This window comes from Asparagus officinalis, chromosome 2, assembly GCF_001876935.1.
Source record: "Asparagus officinalis chromosome 2, Aspof.V1, whole genome shotgun sequence".
NCBI classification, from domain to species: domain Eukaryota; kingdom Viridiplantae; phylum Streptophyta; class Magnoliopsida; order Asparagales; family Asparagaceae; genus Asparagus; species Asparagus officinalis.
In genome coordinates this window covers 5,969,204-5,984,407 of record NC_033795.1, presented here as the reverse complement: position 1 = coordinate 5,984,407, position 15,204 = coordinate 5,969,204, and the positions used below count along the sequence as shown (strand labels likewise).

Sequence of the window (15,204 nt, the reverse complement as noted above, 5' to 3'; positions counted from 1 at the left end):
TTATAATTCATTTCCTTATTTTTTTCGCCAACCAAACAACATCAAAACTAGTTTTCTTAAAAAATTACTCACATCATCCAATAATAATATGACAACTCATCTCATCTCATCTCCATTTCTTTGATTTACTTCTTTTTTTAGGGGCTGTTTGGTTCGTTTCCTAAAAACCAAGAAAAGGAAAGAAAAGCATGGAAATCAATAAAATTTGGTTTTCATCATTTTCCACCCTTAGAAATCTCCCACATCAACCAATAATATGGTGACAACTTATCTTATTTTTTATTTTTAAAAATAAACTAAACACAAGAAATGGGTCACATCAATCAACTCATCCAACTCATCTCATCTCATCTACTACCATCTTTAAAAACCACTCACATCATCCAATAATATGGTGACAACTCATCCTATCTCATTAACATTTCATTTCCACAAATTTCCTCCAAAAAAGCTAGGAAATCGATTTCCTTAAGTGTGGGTCACATCATCCAATAAGATAATGACAACTCATCTCATCTCATCTATTTTCTTAGTTTTAAAAATAAACCAAACACAAGAAATGAACCAAAACAAGGAAAATATTTTCCTTATAAGTTTTTTCCTTATTTTTTTAGCCAACCAAACATAAGAAAAGAACATCAAAATAAGTTTTCTTTAAAAATCACTCACATCATCCAATAATATTGTGACAACTCATCTCAACTTATCTTTTTTTTACTTCTAAGAAGTGAACCAAACACAAGAAACATCCAATTATGGGAAATATGTTTCCTTTTCTTTACTTTCCATGTTTTTTTAGCGAACCAAACAGCCCCTTAGCCAACCAAACAATTCAAAAACCTATTTTTTTAGAAATAGGTTTTATTTTTTTGATTTCCTTTTTTTTTTAAGGCAAACGAACAGACCCTAATCCGAAGTCGGATAAATTTACAGATCCTCTCCTTTCTTGAAAAGTGCATCTTGGATTCGTACTAAGAATCCTGTCCAAATCCTTGTTACAGTAACGAAGCGGCTTCCACAATATTTGGTCGGGCCTTTCTTTTTGATACCAGCATTAACTACTGTTAAAGAAACAGTGACATCGAACTCCAAAGTGCGAACCTCAAAAGTTCAAACAGTTGCAATGTGAACATGGGGGCCTCTTTCCTTCTCATTCCTTGGTCCTTAGCTGTCAAACAAAATCTTGGGAACCTAAAACCCCTGTGTTTTCTGCTTCCTCATGCTTCAATCTGTCAGAACCTCGAACCTGTATCAGCTCAAATCAAAATTTGCTTCTTCAGTTGAAGCGTTCAAAGCTTTTTGGGTTCTAATTTTAAGGTACCCTCAAAACTGTTGTGATTTTTCCTGGTTTTAGGCTGAATGTATATGCTTACTTTTGGGTGTGTATGCAATTTTTCTTCCATTTTTGAGCTGCCCATTTGCTCAAAATAGTAGCTTTATGATCCCTTAGTTACATCTTAATCAACTGTTGATTTTTTGGGCTTGCAATGTTCGATCTTTTAGGCATTTATTCAGTGTTCATTTCTAGTTTCTGGCCGTTCTTGTGCAGCAAATCAGGATTCGGGATTAATGAGCAATGCTCTCCCCCGTTCAGAGTTTGTTGGATTTGAACCTGGGTCAGTTTTTAGGGTTCCGTCCTTTATTATGAGCTACTTCTAGCTTTCAGCTTCACTTTGTGCACAAAATTGTGTCTCTGTGGACTTTTTTGGGTTCTTTTTAAAGAAAGATGGATTCTATTTCATGTAAAGCACCCAAAAGCTCCTCAAACATCTCTGAGTTCTTAATTCGCTTCTCCAAGCTCTGCAAGAGGAGATCTTTCGCAGGTTTCGCAGTCGAAAACCCCAAACCCACCAATGATTCGAACACTGAGGGCAGCGAGGACAGCAGGGATCCAAAAATCTACCCTCAACCTTTTGATGACACACTGATTAAAGAAAATCTTGAAGGTTCAGAAGACACTACAATGTCAAAGCTTTTCACAGCGATTTCGGCTCTTAAATCTGCATACGTTCAGCTCCAGCGAGCTCACATCCCTTATGAACCCAGAAAGATTCAGGATGCTGATGAGCTCATTGTGTCTGAGCTTGATTCCATTTCAAGGCTAGAGGAAGTCTTTTATAATGGAGAGCAACGAAGAAAGGCAAAGTCTCTGTTTTCTTTGTGTCAAGAGATTCGAGAGCATGAACAACTGATACTCGAGTTGCAATCAAGAAACCAAGCCAAAGAATCTGATGTCCTTCAGTTGAGACAAGTTGTCGAAGAGTTGGATCAAAACTATGCAGAATTAGAGAAGGAGGTCAAGAAAAAAATGCCACCTAAATATGATATTTCTCTGTTTAATCAAGAATGGACACCAAGTGTTTTCTTTGATGCCTTCAAGTTGACATCAAAAGCAATTCATGACTTCACAAAGCCGCTGATTAGCTTGATGAAAGCTTCTGGTTGGAATCTTGACCAAGCTGCTGATTCCATAGAGAACCAAGCCATCTATACTGAGAGATGTCACAAGAAGTTTGCCTTTGAGGCCTACGTCTCTCGTGTAATGTTCAGTAGAAATCGATCCGAATGGTTTAAGCTAGACCATTTTGATCGAGTCTTGAGGTTTTCAAACCCCTTTGATGCTCTGATAGAAGACCCAGATTCCAATTTTGGGAAATTTTGTCGGTATAAATATGTTCTGTTAGTGAAATCGAAGATGGAGAGCTCGTTATTTGGTAATTTGGACCAAAGGGAATTTGTTCTGAGAGGTGGGCATCCAAGGACGCCATTTTATCAAGCGTTTGTCAGAATGGCGATATGGGTGTGGGCTTTGCAGGTGATGGCTCATTCCTTCATTCCGAAGGCTGACGTCTTTTATGCTAAGAGAGGGAGTAGGTTTGAAGAGGAGTATATGGAGAGTGTCGTGGACTCGGCAACAGATAGAGGAGAGCAAAAGGTGGAGGTGGGTTTTACAGTGATGCCCGGGTTTAAGATTGGGAACAATGTGATTCGATGCAGAGTTTATCCGTGCAAGATGTAAATCCTCAAGCAATTTGCTTTGATCCATTGGAGCTCTGGTAAGGTAAGTTTCGACTATGTGACATTTTAATTTACCTTTCACTGACCTTAATTGTTTCTTAAAATTAAGGAGTAGGAGCTTGAGGTGATACATATGTTTGTGGAGTTGTAAGTTTCTTACTTGATTTATGGCTTAGATTGATATGGATGGAAATTTCAAAACACATGTACATCCTTGTTTCTTCGTTTCCATGGAGACACTTGATTTTAAGCTCAATTGTTTGGTTTGTGAAAGAGAAGTGCATGTAATTCGTGGTCATATTTCCGAACTAATGTCGTAAATGATGTCAACCATGAAAGATGACATGGTTATGTAACTGTATGATTCTCAAATTGTTTTGGCATAGAAAACAGTTGAAACTACATCTATAACTTTTATTTTTATAAATTGGAACTGAAACTGCAATTTTATTTCAAGTGGTTTTGCAAATGGTTTTGCTTTTAGGAATATACCCTTCGAGAAAAATGATACATTGAGGTATGTTACAAAATCACACTATATCTGTAAATATTATGGAAAGAATAACTAGTGATATCGATATTTGTTAGCAGATTTCATCAGGAGAAAAACTTGGAGAAGAAGTTGGTTGATTTGGATTTCTCTAAACATGCAACATGAATATAGCGTCCAAAATTGTCCTTCTGCCTTGGCTCGCCCCTGGTGTCTTTCTTGCAAACTTTGCAGGTTTTGTCGACCCAGCCTTCTTCCACATATTCTCCATCAACTGTCATTTAAACCATAAGAAAACACAGTAATTGCAAAATTTATATTAGTTGTTATCGAAGGAACCTACACTCTTAAAGTGTGATCCGTTAAAAACCGTCATCTATCAAACACGCATAACAATTTGAATATAATTGGACTCTCTTCTTGAAAACTCGTCGAGTTTCTAGTAGAACTATGTCAATTGCTCTTACTTTCCTGATTTATCAGCAATTCTGCATGTTTATTACCATTCTACATGTTAGATGAAATTTCACAACTTTAACGGTTTATCAGCTGAATTTTTTTTTATATTTAGTGTCTACTCTGGGAAACGCATCAACAGTTTATTCTGATGTAATGGCTGGTGATAGCCAAATAGGTAACATGTGCCCCTAAAATGATGCCCTGTAATACAAAGTTAAACTATCCTTGTGGGCTGACAATCTTATGCAACAGAATATAACATGATTTTTATTTATTTATTTATTTTTATTTTTATTTTTTGATAGCAAATATACTATGAATTAAGTTTATGTTTCTGATATAAAAGAAGATATATGTCTTAAATAATACTTTTGTAGCAAAATTTCTCCCTTTCAATTTGTCAATGCAATATGATATAAGAATTTACCTTCAACATAGGACTTGAAGAAATCTTTGTAGGTGCCACCAATCTTTCTCCTAAGTGCTCCATACTTAAAAAACAAACCAAAAAAACATATATCAAACCTGCAATAATCAAAACAAGGCAACAAAGTTAAACTAATAGCATTTAAAATTTTACCTGTTCTCTGGTCATTTGTCCTCCAGAGCTTGTAGCTTCCCTTGCCTCCTCAAGAAGCTCAGCATCCTGGGACGACCTGACCTGAGAGAAGTCGAGGGCCTCCGTTATGCTCCCAAACAAAGACTGCTTGCTCTTGCTTTTGCCATTCTCTTCTTCTTTATTATCTTCGGTCTTGGCTTGAACCCTGCCTAACTTTGTGGTAACTCTGTGGGGCTTGAGAGTTGAAGTATTATGAGTGAAGAAGGCTATGGATGGAGAGCTGAAGTTTTGAGAGGGAGGAGAAAGAGGGAGAGCCCTTAGACCCATTTGTTCTCCTCTTTGAAACTACAGATACAAGGAGCAAATAGAGGGTTACATGTTTGTATAAGAGTGAGTTTGTGTGGCTGATGCATTTTGTTTGGAGCTATTTGTTGAGTGGACAATGGAGATTCTGTGGTCAGAGAAGGGGGATGTGGCATGGTTGGTTGCCTATTGAAACTTGAGGAAAGGGTGAAGTGAAATGGTTGAATCAAGCCCCTTTTTTGTTTCTGAATTTGTGTGGCATTGTATTTATTTCCTTTTATACTATAAATCTTACACCACTTGGTTCTACAAGAAACGAAAGTATGGAGCTGTTGATGACTTATAAATTTTGATAGCAATTCACGAAGGAGGATACAAGCATTTATCAAATCTCCTGTAATCTCGAGAAGATGTATATAGTTTGGTTACTTGGAATTTAGCTGCATAGTCTCAAACATATTTGCAGTTTGGTTGCTTGGAATGGAATTGCAGGCTTGCGGCATTGCATTGTTTTTTTTTTGGGAAAATTGCTTCCAGCCCCCAAAACAACACAGAACGTGCTCTGCCCCCCCAAGACCTTTCCAAGACCTTTTCAACGTTCCTTTTCCCCCCAAACCCGCCCCCGATTTTCTTCCAGCCCCCAAAACGAATCCCCAGGCCACCTTCCGTTTAAACACCGCTCGAAATGCCCAAAATACCCTTCGCAGCATGTGTTCGTCGCCCTCTCACGACGGAAACCCATCGTTTCGACTGTAGGCATTAAATGGTGATATGAATGACTTTTTTGGGGGGGGGGAAATTCCCATTTCCCTCCAAAATTATCATCAGATATTATCACCAGCTATATCCCCCTTCAAGCTAAGTTGTTCCTTCCACTTAATTATCCTCAATAAAAGCCTCTTCGATTCTTCAACCACCCCCTCAATAAAATCCTCTTCGATTCTTCAACTACTCACTGTAATAAAATGACGGATGGATCTCTTCTATGCGTGGTAACGAAGGCAAAAAGCAACAAAGGTGGTGACGGTGTATTCGTCGTTATCAAAGAGAATACAGAAATAATCAGCTTGAAATATCGAGTGGCGGAAAGGCTTAAAATACCAATGCAATCTCTTTCACTGAAGTTCATATGCGAAAGGGAAAAGAAATTCAGCATTTCAATTGACAATGACGACGACTTAAATTTGATGTTCGAGTATCTGTTGTTAAACTTATGGAATGGTAGCTAACATTAGCTCCTTGTTGTAATGCTTAGCTCTCTGTTGTTAGGCTTATGGATTAAGAAGATCACGGGGTCGTATTGTTGATGTTATGGTTTTGTTATGAAAGATCATGGACTGGCTGTCAAGGTTATGTGCTGGTTGTCATGCTTATGGATTGGTTGCTAAGGTTAGCGCCCTATTGTTAAGGTTATGGGTTGGTTGCTAAGGTTAGAGTCCTGTTGTTAAGGTTAGTGCTCTGTTGTCAAGCTTATGTATTGGTTGTTAAGGTTAGATTTCTGTTGTTAAACTTATGGAATGGTAGCTAACATTAGCTCCTTGTTGTAATGCTTAGCTCTCTGTTGTTAGGCTTATGGATTAAGAAGATCACGGGGTCGTATTGTTGATGTTATGGTTTTGTTATGAAAGATCATGGACTGGCTGTCAAGGTTATGTGCTGGTTGTCATGCTTATGGATTGGTTGCTAAGGTTAGCGCCCTATTGTTAAGGTTATGGGTTGGTTGCTAAGGTTAGAGTCCTGTTGTTAAGGTTAGTGCTCTGTTGTCAAGCTTATGTATTGGTTGTTAAGGTTAGATTTCTGTTGTTAAACTTATGGAATGGTAGCTAACATTAGCTCCTTGTTGTAATGCTTAGCTCTCTGTTGTTAGGCTTATGGATTAAGAAGATCACGGGGTCGTATTGTTGATGTTATGGTTTTGTTATGAAAGATCATGGACTGGCTGTCAAGGTTATGTGCTGGTTGTCATGCTTATGGATTGGTTGCTAAGGTTAGCGCCCTATTGTTAAGGTTATGGGTTGGTTGCTAAGGTTAGAGTCCTGTTGTTAAGGTTAGTGCTCTGTTGTCAAGCTTATGTATTGGTTGTTAAGGTTAGATTTCTGTTGTTAAACTTATGGAATGGTAGCTAACATTAGCTCCTTGTTGTAATGCTTAGCTCTCTGTTGTTAGGCTTATGGATTAAGAAGATCACGGGGTCGTATTGTTGATGTTATGGTTTTGTTATGAAAGATCATGGACTGGCTGTCAAGGTTATGTGCTGGTTGTCATGCTTATGGATTGGTTGCTAAGGTTAGCGCCCTATTGTTAAGGTTATGGGTTGGTTGCTAAGGTTAGAGTCCTGTTGTTAAGGTTAGTGCTCTGTTGTCAAGCTTATGTATTGGTTGTTAAGGTTAGATTTCTGTTGTTAAACTTATGGAATGGTAGCTAACATTAGCTCCTTGTTGTAATGCTTAGCTCTCTGTTGTTAGGCTTATGGATTAAGAAGATCACGGGGTCGTATTGTTGATGTTATGGTTTTGTTATGAAAGATCATGGACTGGCTGTCAAGGTTATGTGCTGGTTGTCATGCTTATGGATTGGTTGCTAAGGTTAGCGCCCTATTGTTAAGGTTATGGGTTGGTTGCTAAGGTTAGAGTCCTGTTGTTAAGGTTAGTGCTCTGTTGTCAAGCTTATGTATTGGTTGTTAAGGTTAGATTTCTGTTGTTAAACTTATGGAATGGTAGCTAACATTAGCTCCTTGTTGTAATGCTTAGCTCTCTGTTGTTAGGCTTATGGATTAAGAAGATCACGGGGTCGTATTGTTGATGTTATGGTTTTGTTATGAAAGATCATGGACTGGCTGTCAAGGTTATGTGCTGGTTGTCATGCTTATGGATTGGTTGCTAAGGTTAGCGCCCTATTGTTAAGGTTATGGGTTGGTTGCTAAGGTTAGAGTCCTGTTGTTAAGGTTAGTGCTCTGTTGTCAAGCTTATGTATTGGTTGTTAAGGTTAGATTTCTGTTGTTAAACTTATGGAATGGTAGCTAACATTAGCTCCTTGTTGTAATGCTTAGCTCTCTGTTGTTAGGCTTATGGATTAAGAAGATCACGGGGTCGTATTGTTGATGTTATGGTTTTGTTATGAAAGATCATGGACTGGCTGTCAAGGTTATGTGCTGGTTGTCATGCTTATGGATTGGTTGCTAAGGTTAGCGCCCTATTGTTAAGGTTATGGGTTGGTTGCTAAGGTTAGAGTCCTGTTGTTAAGGTTAGTGCTCTGTTGTCAAGCTTATGTATTGGTTGTTAAGGTTAGATTTCTGTTGTTAAACTTATGGAATGGTAGCTAACATTAGCTCCTTGTTGTAATGCTTAGCTCTCTGTTGTTAGGCTTATGGATTAAGAAGATCACGGGGTCGTATTGTTGATGTTATGGTTTTGTTATGAAAGATCATGGACTGGCTGTCAAGGTTATGTGCTGGTTGTCATGCTTATGGATTGGTTGCTAAGGTTAGCGCCCTATTGTTAAGGTTATGGGTTGGTTGCTAAGGTTAGAGTCCTGTTGTTAAGGTTAGTGCTCTGTTGTCAAGCTTATGTATTGGTTGTTAAGGTTAGATTTCTGTTGTTAAACTTATGGAATGGTAGCTAACATTAGCTCCTTGTTGTAATGCTTAGCTCTCTGTTGTTAGGCTTATGGATTAAGAAGATCACGGGGTCGTATTGTTGATGTTATGGTTTTGTTATGAAAGATCATGGACTGGCTGTCAAGGTTATGTGCTGGTTGTCATGCTTATGGATTGGTTGCTAAGGTTAGCGCCCTATTGTTAAGGTTATGGGTTGGTTGCTAAGGTTAGAGTCCTGTTGTTAAGGTTAGTGCTCTGTTGTCAAGCTTATGTATTGGTTGTTAAGGTTAGATTTCTGTTGTTAAACTTATGGAATGGTAGCTAACATTAGCTCCTTGTTGTAATGCTTAGCTCTCTGTTGTTAGGCTTATGGATTAAGAAGATCACGGGGTCGTATTGTTGATGTTATGGTTTTGTTATGAAAGATCATGGACTGGCTGTCAAGGTTATGTGCTGGTTGTCATGCTTATGGATTGGTTGCTAAGGTTAGCGCCCTATTGTTAAGGTTATGGGTTGGTTGCTAAGGTTAGAGTCCTGTTGTTAAGGTTAGTGCTCTGTTGTCAAGCTTATGTATTGGTTGTTAAGGTTAGATTTCTGTTGTTAAACTTATGGAATGGTAGCTAACATTAGCTCCTTGTTGTAATGCTTAGCTCTCTGTTGTTAGGCTTATGGATTAAGAAGATCACGGGGTCGTATTGTTGATGTTATGGTTTTGTTATGAAAGATCATGGACTGGCTGTCAAGGTTATGTGCTGGTTGTCATGCTTATGGATTGGTTGCTAAGGTTAGCGCCCTATTGTTAAGGTTATGGGTTGGTTGCTAAGGTTAGAGTCCTGTTGTTAAGGTTAGTGCTCTGTTGTCAAGCTTATGTATTGGTTGTTAAGGTTAGATTTCTGTTGTTAAACTTATGGAATGGTAGCTAACATTAGCTCCTTGTTGTAATGCTTAGCTCTCTGTTGTTAGGCTTATGGATTAAGAAGATCACGGGGTCGTATTGTTGATGTTATGGTTTTGTTATGAAAGATCATGGACTGGCTGTCAAGGTTATGTGCTGGTTGTCATGCTTATGGATTGGTTGCTAAGGTTAGCGCCCTATTGTTAAGGTTATGGGTTGGTTGCTAAGGTTAGAGTCCTGTTGTTAAGGTTAGTGCTCTGTTGTCAAGCTTATGTATTGGTTGTTAAGGTTAGATTTCTGTTGTTAAACTTATGGAATGGTAGCTAACATTAGCTCCTTGTTGTAATGCTTAGCTCTCTGTTGTTAGGCTTATGGATTAAGAAGATCACGGGGTCGTATTGTTGATGTTATGGTTTTGTTATGAAAGATCATGGACTGGCTGTCAAGGTTATGTGCTGGTTGTCATGCTTATGGATTGGTTGCTAAGGTTAGCGCCCTATTGTTAAGGTTATGGGTTGGTTGCTAAGGTTAGAGTCCTGTTGTTAAGGTTAGTGCTCTGTTGTCAAGCTTATGTATTGGTTGTTAAGGTTAGATTTCTGTTGTTAAACTTATGGAATGGTAGCTAACATTAGCTCCTTGTTGTAATGCTTAGCTCTCTGTTGTTAGGCTTATGGATTAAGAAGATCACGGGGTCGTATTGTTGATGTTATGGTTTTGTTATGAAAGATCATGGACTGGCTGTCAAGGTTATGTGCTGGTTGTCATGCTTATGGATTGGTTGCTAAGGTTAGCGCCCTATTGTTAAGGTTATGGGTTGGTTGCTAAGGTTAGAGTCCTGTTGTTAAGGTTAGTGCTCTGTTGTCAAGCTTATGTATTGGTTGTTAAGGTTAGATTTCTGTTGTTAAACTTATGGAATGGTAGCTAACATTAGCTCCTTGTTGTAATGCTTAGCTCTCTGTTGTTAGGCTTATGGATTAAGAAGATCACGGGGTCGTATTGTTGATGTTATGGTTTTGTTATGAAAGATCATGGACTGGCTGTCAAGGTTATGTGCTGGTTGTCATGCTTATGGATTGGTTGCTAAGGTTAGCGCCCTATTGTTAAGGTTATGGGTTGGTTGCTAAGGTTAGAGTCCTGTTGTTAAGGTTAGTGCTCTGTTGTCAAGCTTATGTATTGGTTGTTAAGGTTAGATTTCTGTTGTTAAACTTATGGAATGGTAGCTAACATTAGCTCCTTGTTGTAATGCTTAGCTCTCTGTTGTTAGGCTTATGGATTAAGAAGATCACGGGGTCGTATTGTTGATGTTATGGTTTTGTTATGAAAGATCATGGACTGGCTGTCAAGGTTATGTGCTGGTTGTCATGCTTATGGATTGGTTGCTAAGGTTAGCGCCCTATTGTTAAGGTTATGGGTTGGTTGCTAAGGTTAGAGTCCTGTTGTTAAGGTTAGTGCTCTGTTGTCAAGCTTATGTATTGGTTGTTAAGGTTAGATTTCTGTTGTTAAACTTATGGAATGGTAGCTAACATTAGCTCCTTGTTGTAATGCTTAGCTCTCTGTTGTTAGGCTTATGGATTAAGAAGATCACGGGGTCGTATTGTTGATGTTATGGTTTTGTTATGAAAGATCATGGACTGGCTGTCAAGGTTATGTGCTGGTTGTCATGCTTATGGATTGGTTGCTAAGGTTAGCGCCCTATTGTTAAGGTTATGGGTTGGTTGCTAAGGTTAGAGTCCTGTTGTTAAGGTTAGTGCTCTGTTGTCAAGCTTATGTATTGGTTGTTAAGGTTAGATTTCTGTTGTTAAACTTATGGAATGGTAGCTAACATTAGCTCCTTGTTGTAATGCTTAGCTCTCTGTTGTTAGGCTTATGGATTAAGAAGATCACGGGGTCGTATTGTTGATGTTATGGTTTTGTTATGAAAGATCATGGACTGGCTGTCAAGGTTATGTGCTGGTTGTCATGCTTATGGATTGGTTGCTAAGGTTAGCGCCCTATTGTTAAGGTTATGGGTTGGTTGCTAAGGTTAGAGTCCTGTTGTTAAGGTTAGTGCTCTGTTGTCAAGCTTATGTATTGGTTGTTAAGGTTAGATTTCTGTTGTTAAACTTATGGAATGGTAGCTAACATTAGCTCCTTGTTGTAATGCTTAGCTCTCTGTTGTTAGGCTTATGGATTAAGAAGATCACGGGGTCGTATTGTTGATGTTATGGTTTTGTTATGAAAGATCATGGACTGGCTGTCAAGGTTATGTGCTGGTTGTCATGCTTATGGATTGGTTGCTAAGGTTAGCGCCCTATTGTTAAGGTTATGGGTTGGTTGCTAAGGTTAGAGTCCTGTTGTTAAGGTTAGTGCTCTGTTGTCAAGCTTATGTATTGGTTGTTAAGGTTAGATTTCTGTTGTTAAACTTATGGAATGGTAGCTAACATTAGCTCCTTGTTGTAATGCTTAGCTCTCTGTTGTTAGGCTTATGGATTAAGAAGATCACGGGGTCGTATTGTTGATGTTATGGTTTTGTTATGAAAGATCATGGACTGGCTGTCAAGGTTATGTGCTGGTTGTCATGCTTATGGATTGGTTGCTAAGGTTAGCGCCCTATTGTTAAGGTTATGGGTTGGTTGCTAAGGTTAGAGTCCTGTTGTTAAGGTTAGTGCTCTGTTGTCAAGCTTATGTATTGGTTGTTAAGGTTAGATTTCTGTTGTTAAACTTATGGAATGGTAGCTAACATTAGCTCCTTGTTGTAATGCTTAGCTCTCTGTTGTTAGGCTTATGGATTAAGAAGATCACGGGGTCGTATTGTTGATGTTATGGTTTTGTTATGAAAGATCATGGACTGGCTGTCAAGGTTATGTGCTGGTTGTCATGCTTATGGATTGGTTGCTAAGGTTAGCGCCCTATTGTTAAGGTTATGGGTTGGTTGCTAAGGTTAGAGTCCTGTTGTTAAGGTTAGTGCTCTGTTGTCAAGCTTATGTATTGGTTGTTAAGGTTAGATTTCTGTTGTTAAACTTATGGAATGGTAGCTAACATTAGCTCCTTGTTGTAATGCTTAGCTCTCTGTTGTTAGGCTTATGGATTAAGAAGATCACGGGGTCGTCGTATTGTTGATGTTATGGTTTTGTTATTAAAGATCATGGACTGGCTGTCAAGGTTATGTGCTGGTTGTCATGCTTATGGATTGGTTGCTAAGGTTAGCGCCCTATTGTTAAGGTTATGGGTTGGTTGCTAAGGTTAGAGTCCTGTTGTTAAGGTTAGTGCTCTGTTGTCAAGCTTATGTATTGGTTGTTAAGGTTAGATTTCTGTTGTTAAACTTATGGAATGGTAGCTAACATTAGCTCCTTGTTGTAACGCTTAGCTCTCTGGTGATGTTATGGTTTTGTTATTAAAGATCATGGACTGGCTGTCAAGGTTATGTGCTGGTTGTCATGCTTATGGATTGGTTGCTAAGGTTAGCGCCCTATTGTTAAGGTTATGGGTTGGTTGCTAAGGTTAGAGTCCTGTTGTTAAGGTTAGTGCTCTGTTGTCAAGCTTATGTATTGGTTGTTAAGGTTAGATTTCTGTTGTTAAACTTATGGAATGGTAGCTAACATTAGCTCCTTGTTGTAATGCTTAGCTCTCTGTTGTTAGGCTTATGGATTAAGAAGATCACGGGGTCGTATTGTTGATGTTATGGTTTTGTTATGAAAGATCATGGACTGGCTGTCAAGGTTATGTGCTGGTTGTCATGCTTATGGATTGGTTGCTAAGGTTAGCGCCCTATTGTTAAGGTTATGGGTTGGTTGCTAAGGTTGATCTCTAAAGCAGTTAGTGGGTTTCTAGCTGTATTAAATGCTTCCATAGTAGATTATGTTTCCAAGACAGCCAGTATTATCATCTGTCTCCTCGTTATTCCCAGCCACCACGCTTTAATTAACCCTCATCCCTTCCCCTGTATCCATGACAAGACCTTTCGACGAAGCCATCAATCTTCACATCACCGCCATTTTCTCCCCATCCCAGCCCCATTAACAACTACACGACCTTCGTTTCGAAACCAGAAGGATCATGTCTCACGATGATAGCGCGTGTATACATTGCCATGGCTCGGGGCATATCTCCCGGGATTGTCCTCATGGTCTTGTAGCAAACAGGGACCCACGATTTCTCCCCGTTCCAGATAACGTCGCCCGCAACATTCAGGAGCTTAGCTCATTCGCTCTCCTCACTATTGAGGTGGGTCTGCCATCTTTGGACGAGCTCAGAGAGATGCTAGGGTATCGCTTCGACGTCTGGGATTGGACCTATGAGATCAAGCTGGTATCTATAAATAGGTTCATGGTTAAATTCCCCTCTGATGAGCTACTAGATCAAGCCGTCCAGCTCAGTCCTGTAAATCTTGGGTCCTTCGTGGGCAGATTCAGGCTTTGGCGGGAGGACCTCAGGCTAAGAGCATTGCCGTACCCCATGTTTAGGTGGATCCGCCTCTTCAATCTCCCCTACCACCTCTGGGAGTTGGAGTTCCTCCAATCACTGTTCGAGGGCATCGGCCAATGCGTGTACTGCTCCGCTGACGTCACCACGAAGACAAACTTCAGAGACTGCAGGGTGCTGCTAGAGATTAGGGAATATTCGGATATCCCTAAGAGGATTAGGTTTCGTTACACCTCTCCCATGGACCGTCGTCTGATGGAAGGTTTCGTCGTCACTCAGCTTGTGGGTGGAGACCGTGAGCAGCAGGCAAACAATGAGCAAGGTCCCAACGACATGTCCGTTGACCAACCTCAAAGCCAGCAACCGCAGCCTTCCCGCGCCGACCCGGAATTGATTGAAGTGTCTTGGGACGGCAGGCAAATGACGGTGGAGAAAGAGCTCTGGCAACGATTTCTCCGGGCCCAAGGTGTTGGGCCGTCTACCCTTCCTCGCGATAGGGGTTCCTACCACGATCGCGCTTCGAGCAAGGGGAGCGGGGGAGGAGCAGTCGGCCCCTAGGTTGTCTTTTATTGTAAATTACCAAATGTTTTGCTGAACTTGATGATGATACGCTCTATTAACTACCTATTAATATGTTTCTGCTAATATAGTGTGTTGTTAAGCTTTTGTGTTTGTTGATGAGTTTACGGTTTTGTTATTGAACTCATGGATTTGTTGTTAATGTTATCCCTTGGGGATCTAGCATATCGTAAACTATTGGCGGACAAATGCAGAAATCTTTTCGAATTTAGTTTGGTTGCATTTGAAGCACAAGTTAGCAGAATCTTGCGATGTTGTTAAGCTTTGCTGTTTGTTGTTGAGGTTACGGTTTTGTTGTTGAACTCATGGGTTTGCTGTTAATGTTATCCCTTGATATCAACCTTATAATAGTTACTTGTACATTGCTATTAACAACAAAGAATTGTAATATATCATTCACAGATCAACCTTATATTGTTTATATTTACCTTTTAATATTTACATGTATATTGTTAGTAACACCAAAGAAATGTAATATATCATTTACAAAAAATCTACATCTCAACGTCATCATCGTCAAGTTTTCCCACCTCTTTTTTCCTCTTCCTGCCTTCAATCAGTAAGTACGCTGCTAGCTTCGCACGAACCACCCATGTGTTATGCTCTTCGGGCGTGACGTGCAGGACATCTCTACCTTCGGTAATCGCTTGTACGAACTGGTAGACATAGATCCCACAGTCATACCTGCACACAACCACAAGGAAGCATTGAGACCATTGTTGCTTTCAATCAAAACATAACAACAAATTCGTAACCTTAACAACCAGTTTCCAACAATGAATACCAACAAGGGTTCCGGCAAACTTACGATCCCTTTTGCTCCTCGCATGGAACTTTGATTGGGTCGAATACGCTGCGCAATTGGTTCTCATTGAAGCCAGCTTTAATGTAGTTGAAGGCTTTGA

At 39.6% G+C, this 15,204-nt stretch overlaps 2 protein-coding genes across 3 annotated transcripts; one reads left to right on the top strand and one right to left on the bottom strand.

The window, feature by feature from the left end:
• Positions 799-3,361, top strand: LOC109830047. 2 transcript variants are annotated; one of them, XM_020397202.1, is made up of 2 exons: positions 799-1,317; positions 1,550-3,361. In XM_020397202.1, the coding sequence occupies exon 2, from the start codon at positions 1,727-1,729 to the stop codon at positions 3,017-3,019; it is 1,293 nt and encodes a 430-aa protein (XP_020252791.1). In that variant the 5' UTR covers positions 799-1,317; positions 1,550-1,726; the 3' UTR covers positions 3,020-3,361. The 2 variants fall into 2 exon arrangements, with proteins under 2 accessions (XP_020252791.1, XP_020252792.1); XM_020397203.1 differs by having other exon boundaries at positions 1,799-3,359.
• Positions 3,442-4,941, bottom strand: LOC109830048. The gene is made up of 3 exons (XM_020397204.1): positions 4,548-4,941; positions 4,395-4,458; positions 3,442-3,782 (listed from the first exon to the last, which is right to left on the bottom strand). The coding sequence occupies exons 1-3, from the start codon at positions 4,851-4,853 to the stop codon at positions 3,616-3,618; spliced, it is 537 nt and encodes a 178-aa protein (XP_020252793.1). The 5' UTR covers positions 4,854-4,941; the 3' UTR covers positions 3,442-3,615.